Below are 9,863 nucleotides of genomic sequence, written 5' to 3' on the forward strand. Positions count from 1 at the left end.
AAGGAAGCATATATCAAAACTTTAAACCGTAGCTCCGTTCCCTTTCCTCCCATGGGCTACATGACAGGTGCCACCTTTTCTGTCATGTGTCTTGAACTCTAAGGAGTACTCAAAATATTTAAAATACTTGCCTTTTTAGCGTGTAGTGACTTCATGTTTACTAGACTTGGATTGAAATAGAGCCCAATAGTTAATGAGTCAAATTTTGAAGTACTTGCATTGTAAGACTTTAGGAAAACACCATCACTTGCCTTGTGGAGTCCAATCTTTCCCTCCACGAGGTTAATTCCCTTCTGCCAAAGGGAAATGAAGTTTACAAAGTTAGAAAGTTTGGTAGAGCAGAGAACTTACTCTAATCTCTTTCCTGTTTCCTTTTATTTATTTCTGGGCCAGTCATTAACACTCAGTAAACACTATTGTATCACCCTGGGGACCATGAGAGCCCATTAACGTTGTGAGCCCTCGGATTCACTTTCAAGAGACTACAAAGCACTTATCTGATGGAGCAGGTCCATTAATTGCTGTGACTTGCAGTAACATCGAACCCCACCCAGATCTGAACTGTCTTCCGGATGCATTTTAACCTCGGATTTCTTAAAAACTCATCTGCATATATGAAGATCCTCTCGGAAAGGAAACACAGGTACAGCTGAGGATGAGATACCACAAAGCTGGCAAAAGACAGTTTTCGCCATTTATTGCAAGCAAGGCTAGATTAAACTGCAAAGGGAAACCTAGGAACACCTCTAAAATACATGATACACTACAACGTACAAGAAACTTCCGCCTTTCACTGAAATACATAAAACATTACTGCCCTATCCCCCCCTAAACAGTTGGAACAGTCGACCTAGGCTTGGCCAGGTGCATTAGCGTAGGAGTAAAGCTTTCTGAGCATTTTCTTTGCACTTGAAAGCCTCCTGGCAGTGCTCAAAGTGACTAGGATTTCAGTTTAGGGAACTGCCAGCCCCCTTTGCCTCCCGAACTAAAACTGCAGACGGTACCGAGCCAGGCTCCCTATAACCACAGTCAGGATTATAGTGGTTCTGCCAGGCAATGGGTAAGACTCAGGCCACATGAAAATAGGAGACGTCCCTGGGGCGCGCTGGAGAGGCCCGCGTGTGTTCTGCACCCACAGCACCAGCTGCCTTTACCCCACTCTTCCGAGCTAAGCCCAGTGGCCAGCGCCTCCCTCCCAGTCTCACCTTCAGCTCCCTCCTGGCCCTGGCCCCGTACCTCTGCGGGGGCAGCCCGGGTCGGCTCAGGGCGATGCCCGGCGCTGCCTCCTCTGCCTTACCGGCGCTGCGAGGTTCCCCGGGTCCTGCGCGCCGCAGCGCGCTTCTCCCTGGGCGAAGTTTGCGCCGGGGCAGAAGGCAGCGAGCAGCACCCAGCATCCCTGAGGTGGGCTCTCCACGGAGGGCTACGATTGGCCACCGGGCGGCACGTGCCAGCCCTCTGGCTCTATATTAGGACAATATTTACCTCCGCCGCCGCGATGGCCCTTGGAGGTGGAGGGCAGGTCCAGAGAGCGGCCCGGGCAGCATCCGCGGGCAGCAGCGGGCTCCTGCCCCGCGCCCCCGGCCGCTGGCCCAGAGCCGCGCCAGGACATGAACTCCTACCTGGAGTACCTGGCTCGCGGCGATGCCCTGCCCGCCCCGCCTAGCTTCTGCCCTGCAGACCCCAGCGCCGTCGCCCTGCAGCCCTCGTGCCCCCTGGGCGGAGAGAGCGCGTACCTGGGCCGCCGGCTAGTGCCAGGCGCAGGGACTCCGCCCGGCCCGGCCCAGCGCCCTGCGCAGCAGCCGCTGCCAGCCGCGGCCTCTCGCTTTGCTGCCTGCGCTCTGGCGGGGGCTTACGACTCCGGTCCAGCTGCTGCGGACTTCAACGTCCTGTCTCCGGGCTCAGGCTGCGCCCTGCCCTACGGAGCCAGCGCCCAGCTGGAGGACGCTGGCGGCGGCCACCTGCGCTATGCAACTTCCATCTTCTCCGGCAGCGGATCGCCGCTCCCGGTGAGTTACAGCGCCTTGGCCGGGCAAAGCCACTTCCACCCCTGCCTCAAAGAACCGCCTGGCGTCCAGCCGGGGGGCTTCCAGAGCGCCTCCCCCTCCCCGGGGACCTACCCCAAGCCCACCTCTCCGGCCTCAGGGGGCGCGCTCGGCACCTTCGAGTGGATGAAAGTGAAAAGAAATGCGCCCAAGAAAAGTAAGTGTGAACCTCGGCGAGGGGGCTGCATGGGCACAGCTCGCTCTTAGCGCTTATGGAGGAGGAGAGCGGCGCGCCCTAAGCGCTAAGAGCGAAAGGAGGATGTGATCGCTTGCAGGGTCACTTATTGTTTCCTTCTCTCGCCTCAAATACCTGTGAGCAACGGGCGCCCGCGTGAGACGTTCATGCAAAGCGTTACCTCTTCGCCCTTGGAGCCGGCGTAATGCCCAGAGAACCGGCTCCCGTGCGCTGTGCCCAGAGCTCTCACTGCTACTGAACAAACGTTTTGTGTTGCAGGCAAACTCTCCGCCCACGGGGTCCATGCCCCCCCCAGCACCGTGCGGACCCATTTCAGCACCAAGCAGCTCACAGAACTGGAAAAGGAGTTTCATTTCAATAAGTACCTCACCCGGGCCCGTCGCCTCGAGATCGCGCACTCGCTCCGCCTCAACGACACTCAAGTGAAAATATGGTTCCAAAACAGAAGAATGAAACAAAAGAAACGGGAAAGAGAAGGGCTGCTGATCCCCTCACCTGCCGCATCCCCCTCCGTGCAAAGCCCAGCCAAGCCAGGCAGGAATTCTGCACCCTCCTCCCCTGCCAAAGACTCCTGCTGATCGCGGCAACGCCAGCTGTTGTGACAGCTACTTGCCAGGAAAGGAAGGCCGCGTTTCAGACACTTTATAGAATGCATAAAGCATCGCAACAGTGTTAATCCTGCACAACCCGAGCCAAAAAAAATAATCATTTCACGAAGACTATCACTGCCAATGAAATATTTGGGCTGTGTCTACCTAAGGAATTAGATGTAGCTATTTTTTTTTTAATGCCGGACTGTAACAATATACAATTGCTCTTTATTGCAACTTGTTTACATTTTATTTATGGGTCTATCAGGGAAAGCTGACGGTCAAAACACTCTGCTAATTTCCTCATAGGTCTTATGACTTGTTTGGTCAAGTAGCCGGCACACGCTGAGCCTGTGTCTGTTTAAAAAGTCAAACAAGACCACGCAGAGTCCTCCAGCTTAGTAATATATATACAACGAAAATAAGTTAAAGGAGGATTATTGCTATTAGTAAGAAAGCCAAAGAAGATGCAAACTGGCTGGTTCAGTTGAGTTTCTGCACTGGCAGAGAAGTTTAACATTTGCACTACAAGGTGTTTTAAATTGCTCCTACTTTTCAATGTGCCTGAATGGGGGGCGGGGGGGGGGGGGGCGGGAGACAATCACCATTCATATAGTTCCAGTACTATCAAGGACTAACTGACCTGTTAAATGTCAATACTCCGAGTGATCAACGCGGTGTCCGGATTTGCATTGTATTTATATTTTGTGAATAACAGGCTTTGTCTTGAATAATTCTGAATTTAATTAAGTGCTAGAGCATGGTTATTGGTTTTTATTGAAAAATAAAATACACAATCACCCAGAGTTGAAAATTAGTCAAAATTAATACATAGTTACAGAACAGATTCAAATGAAATGGATGTGGGAAAGTTTTGGTGAACGCTAATAGCGTCATTGCTATCTTGTCTTTATGCCTTCTGCCAGGGTCAGACTTTGCTTTAGTATGTTTGACAAGTTATAACAGTAAATACAATGCTTTTTGTCCCTTTTCCGATGTCAGGGGCTTACAAAAAAGATTTTGACGCAATGTGATTACGAAAACAAGAGGTACATATTTCCTGTTTCCCACCTTTACAGTGCAAAAGCCTAAAGAAGCGTGATTTGCAAATAGGGTAGTTTTAATTTAAAAAAAAAACTTTTAGGGTGGTTCGCAGTAGGGTACCAGCACATCAAAGGGGCGCGAAGGGCCGAATTCACACTTCCAAAGTCAAGAATCACAAAAGAGAGTTGAAGCAAAAAGGAACACGTGCATGTTCTTGTTTCCGAAGTTCAATGGATGACCTTCAGTCTCGAATGGAACCAAGAGTAAGACTCATGCTAGGGAATCTCCACTTGTTTTTCTAGTAAATCCCTGAACTACAAACCTTTGAAAAACATCCTAGTATCAAACCATATGGATGAAATATTTTAATTACCCAGGACATCACAATCCTATTTTAAAAAGCCTAAACCACTTGGAAATATGTTCATAATACTCTCCTGATAAAAAAAAAAGACTACTGAAAAGTCAGTCACTCAAAAGCAATCACTTGTATAAAAGCAGAACCCTAGCAATAGTGAACTCAGAACACATTCAGGATAAGTTTTGTGGAGATCCCTTTTAACCAAAACTCACAGATTTTAAGAATATGGAGAAATAAAAAATAACCTGATTGGAAAACGACGTCACACTTTTCAATGTAATGTTGTCAATATTATTCTTATATATTGGGGCCATCTGTCTTTCAACCGCATAATGCTAATTAGCTCTCGGTTAAAACAACAGAGGACCCACAGTGATGTGTCGGTATTTCAAAGGGTCTCCAGGCTGGACGCATTTTCAATGACCTCCGGTCTCTCCTCCAGAAGTCTTTGATATGGCAATGCACCCTGCCTTGAAAAAAATCTGAAATCTACACATATGCAAAGAGAAACAACTTCACGGAACCCCTGATCTATATTTCCTTTTCCAGAGGGAGCTATTTGAAAGTCTCTCGCCTGCCCATTCAAACACACGTATGAAAACACCCGGTGGCTTCACATTTACATCTTGAGGGAGGAGTAAATCTGATCTCCTCCAAGTTATGGTGTCTTGCCTAGCAGTCCGGCTCATTCAAAGCCTTTCGCCTCAGTGTAGGAATCCAAGGGCCAGATTCTGCTCGCCTTGATCACACAACATCACCACTGACCGGACTGGCAGTTAGCGGGAATGCAGCAAGTTTTGGTCCCCTAATTTCATTTGTAACTGAACTTTTAAAAGGGGCGTAGACCGCTCTTATCCCACCCAAAGACCTCCAAGGAGAGCAGGGTCAGAGAGAGTTCAGACAGAGAAGAGACAGAGACAAGGAAGAATAGAAAATACTTGATCCTTTGCAAGGTATCCGTTGCCACCTCCAAAAAGACCAATATGTCTAAAAGGTCCCCATTTAAACAAAGGTGCCCGGAGCAGCTTATCTGCTCTCCGCAGGTCCATTGCAAGAATGTATGCCGGTGTGTAGTGGGCGGCTGTAGCATTTCCTGGATCCCTGCTTTGCTTTCCCAAAGGGGACTGCCTTACTCCAGAATCCCTACAGTAATTCGAATAAGCCTTTGAAAAGACATAAACACAGTACCGAAGAGAGAGGCTATCAGGCAAAACTAAACAAATGCAATGATATTAGGAAGGGGCCTGGAGTTTACCTTGTCCCAACCCTGGGTTGCGTCACAAGCTCCCATTCTACTCTGTTTTGCCCCATTGATTCTTACCTCCTGCCCTCTCCCAGGGGCCCTTGGGCAAGAATGGTAAATACATAGGCCTCACACAGCACTTGCAGCCTGATCTGGTTTCTTATATCATCTTCTAGTTCTCAGATTCTTGATTATGCCGTATGGATAAATTAATGCTCCATACTAAATTAGTTTACAATCAAATCTTATCAAATTTGAAAACCTCCGACTGTTAAAGTTCAGAAAGATTTGGTTTGCCTGCAGACATCTCTTTGTGCAAAAGACCAATGGGATTGATAGTTCTTTGTTGTGCAGTTCCAAGTTCAAAATGAGGAACAGCCAAGTGAAGTTCATCCAAGTGTGAACAAGGCTGATCTCTCTCATCTGATTTCTGTAAGTCAGCGCTTGTAAAATAAAGAGCAAGGTAAAACAGAGCCAAAGGAAATCTCAAAGGGCGGATTTTACACTGATTTTCTTCCTTTCTGGGTTTAGTTGAGAAGTCAGAATAAGCTTATAACAGAATTTTAAAATAGAAAATGAAACTAAATAGATGTTAAACATAAAATCCCAGTTTAAGGGGGGATGAATGTTAGGGGATTTGTGACTTTAGGGTTTCTGGGTAGAAGCCAGCTTAGATCCAACAGTCATTGTCTGTTGTTGGCAGCTCGCTGGCCTATGTGAAATAGGTGTAGTGGTCTCACTGTGGTTCCTAGTTGGCAGTTGTCCACATTACATGACCACTATCACAACTGGCACTACTTTTCATTCTGTTGATAATCTTGACAGAGAGCTTTGAGGGGCTGATGAGCCTGGAGATTGAATTTCTCTGCAGATGAGGGCTGCAGTACATTGTCTAGGTAGCATGGGGAAGCTAGCACTTCTCCTGTTATGCCAGTTCTGTGGAGAGAGAAGTTCAGTCTGCTGGTCTGTGATTAGCACTACACCTCACTTGAAATGTCTTTTTGTGGCTGGCAAAGGGCTATAAATATTCCAACAGCTGATTTTAAAATTCCATTTTAATTTTTACCTTCTAGTATACTCTGTGGCACGGCTAACACTGTTGTGCCCCAGAACACATTCCCTGAAAGTTGTTAATGTTCACAATTATGTCTTGGATGCCCAAAAGCAAGCCAAAAATCATACCTTGAATCTGCCCCATCCTTGAAGAAAAATGGCTGTTGTTGTTGTTTAGGTCCAAGAGGTAGAAATCAAACCAGGACTGGGAACTAGACTGATCAGATAGGCTGTGAAGTTGCAACCTCCATGTTGTATCTTCCATCCTGAGGTGCCCTTCAGAAAAAGGTTGAAATAGAGGCCTTTCTCTTTTCACTGGAACTTCTCTTCCTCTGAAGCATCAAGTATAATCATCACCAGTGGCTGCTCTGTTGATTGTTGCTAACACAGATAGAGAGATCACAGATGGGAGATCACAGGAAACAGAATTTTCCCAAACCGTGTAAAAAAGAGACGAGATATCTCAGGCTGAATGTTGAGGTGAAAGACAGATGGCTGCACTGGGGGCACATCAGGGATTCTTGACAATGAGTATGGTGTAAGTATCTTTAGTACTTGAGGGATGTGACCTCCCAAGATTGAAGTGTTAGGTTACGCATTGTATTTTTCGTGCATTTGCAAAGTAAAATGAGATTGTAAGCCCCAAATTACACATACTTACAAACACAAACACACACATGCACAGACACTTCCTCTACGACGCACGATGTTACCATTTATCCATAAATAGCTGATTCACTTCTTAGGTTGCCATTAAAAAAACATAGTCATTGGATTACCTGCATGAAACTAATTGCAACCAAAATAAATGTTTACAGCTTCTTATAAAATTAATGGCACCAAAACCGAATGTTCATAGCCTGTGCTGATCACTCACTAAAACACTAGGAAAATAGCTACTGACTTCTGACTGCTCCTTTAAAAGAGAAAATAAATAAAAAGGGAAGATCCCAAACAAGTGACATACAACAAGCATTGGAGAAATAAATCCAAATCAAAACTTTTTTATCCAAATATTTAAAATGACTGGATTCCTTTACAAATAATTTCTATTGTTTTAAAACACATTTCCCCCACCAAGCCTACTGTTAGTATTCCTTCTATTTTAACTACAAATACACATGCACATACAGCCACAGTAACATATTTTCCTAGCAGCATGTGGTTCTCACGCAAACTTCAAAACCAGCTGTTTTTGCTTCTGCCTCTAAGATTGTCACATGGCTTAGGGGTTAGTGGTTTGTCATGGTTTTCATTTTCGTAATGGTTTCCATGTTCATGCCAGTCACTTTGATTTTGAGGAATGTATCAATTTTATAAAAAGGCCAGGTAAATTCCTCATTTTGGGGCTGCTCCTGTTCCGTTGAAGTCAAAGGAAAGATTCCAGGGAGGCCATTGACCACACCAAGCCACTTACAATGAATTGTCTTATGCCATATATTTTCCTGAATAAATAAATACACATTTGCATTGTAGCAGTGCATGGCTCTGTATCTATCAGAATGACATAGTCTGAATATCGGGATGTGCTTGCAAATTAAGACTAAACCCTACAACTCTTCTACAAGAGTCAGAAAAAATTCATGGGAAGGAACATAATCACATTCTATGCTAAAACCTAGTGCTTATTTTAAATATAGTTTTTTCTCAAATGATATGGGCAGCTTAATGACACCTTGGATCCCCATGAACAATCTTAACTGTACACATGTTAGTTCCTGTTCTTTTGCATTATTCTGTCAGCAAGATACCCAGAGGAATGAGATAATGCAACTCATGTGCCAATTCCTGAATAATTGAATAAAAATGTCTGTAATATACATGGGCGTACACATGAGACAAATAAATGATAGATAAGGTCTAACATTTATTCATTCAACATTAAACCCAGCAGTTGGGTGTTGCATATGTTCACTTTGATGCCTAGCAGTTGGAAACAGGTTGTTGGTTATGCTAACAGGAATAAAGGCACAGTTCGTAATTCTCATTGGAATTAGTACAGTATTCCAGCCTGACCTTAGCAAATACTTACCATGCTCTGCATTATTAAGAATAATTAATATTATGGGGTTTTTTTGCTTTATTTTTCCCCCAGACATCATTAAAAAAGAAACCCAAAAAGAAATGACTATATCAGTCATAGATTACATTCTACCTAGATGCTATTGGCTTAAGCCCACAGTCCACAAAAGGATCTCCAAAAAAAAATTATATATTTTTGTCAGAGAAGATGTAACAAAACCATTGGCTTGGAAGGCTGGAGGTGCATTTGTCATTTTCTATGGAGGAAAAATGGCATGCAGTTGCTATGTCTGAGTGGGATAAATAAACATTTGGATAATGTGCGCTTTGGCTATTTAAATAATCATGGAAAGTCTTGTTTCCTTGGAAATCAGATGCAGGCAATAAGAACACATCAAGTTTGAAATGGTCACACAGAATTGAATGTGTGTGGGCCACTTGCACTACAATACCACAGACCTTTCCTTTAGGGTCATCACAGACTACTTTGAAATATACTGTTGATTGCATAAATAGCTCTGTTTTCAGGATCAAGGAACAAAATGGTAAACCAGACAACAAACATACGGACTATATTATTATCTCCTTTTAAAAATGTGAGCCCTCACTCTATTTTTTAGTAAAAATTGGAGCAATAATTTACACATGAAAGAGTAAAATAAAACAAATTATTAACTGTCCTCTCACAAAAATTCTTATCAGACAAAATTACAAATGGAAAGACCTGCTTTGTGGTATCAAATATTTTCTCATAAAAGCTTAAAAACCTTGGATGATTTTTATACTTTTTAAACTATATTCCCCTCTTAACCTAAATGCTAAGTAAATACTTATAGTTGTTACAAATCCATTTGTTTGCTGTGCAGTGGGAGATAGATATGGGAAAAACTACCCATAAGCCATATACATTGTCACAATGTCATTAATAGATGCCTTAAGTTTAGAGTCAACTGTTTCTTCATTTGCATTTTAAACGTAGGCCTTCCGTTTTGACTGATTTTTCCACTGCACATACTTATAATTACTGTGGTTTTTAACTGGGATAAGGCACCTTGTTGAATCAGAGAGAGATTAAATTGACTATCTATTTGTTCTCTGTACAGTGCCTAGGACAGTGGGGCTCTTAGGCACTATGATAACACAAATAAATTATAATGATAACAACCAGTCTACGTCACACAGTAACAGAGAACAAACTGCCCCATGTCTGTTTCATCATAACAGACAACTCAGTTCAGGTTAGGAAGTTAAATAAATACTTGTTGCTGGTAATTTACTATTTATTCCATTGACATTTTAGTGGTTCTAAGCT

The 9,863-nt window shown here is 44.1% G+C and overlaps 1 protein-coding gene across 1 annotated transcript; it reads left to right on the forward strand.

Moving 5' to 3' along the window:
* Positions 1–1,520: 1,520 nt before the first annotated feature.
* HOXD1 (homeobox D1) lies at positions 1,521–3,382 on the forward strand. Its single transcript, XM_073305945.1, has 2 exons — positions 1,521–2,199; positions 2,497–3,382. Exons 1-2 carry the CDS (start codon positions 1,608–1,610, stop codon positions 2,814–2,816), a joined length of 912 nt encoding a protein of 303 aa, XP_073162046.1. The 5' UTR covers positions 1,521–1,607; the 3' UTR covers positions 2,817–3,382.
* Positions 3,383–9,863: the final 6,481 nt, after the last annotated feature.

The sequence above is a fragment of the Lepidochelys kempii genome, chromosome 11 (assembly GCF_965140285.1).
Source record: "Lepidochelys kempii isolate rLepKem1 chromosome 11, rLepKem1.hap1, whole genome shotgun sequence".
Classification (NCBI taxonomy): domain Eukaryota; kingdom Metazoa; phylum Chordata; order Testudines; family Cheloniidae; genus Lepidochelys; species Lepidochelys kempii.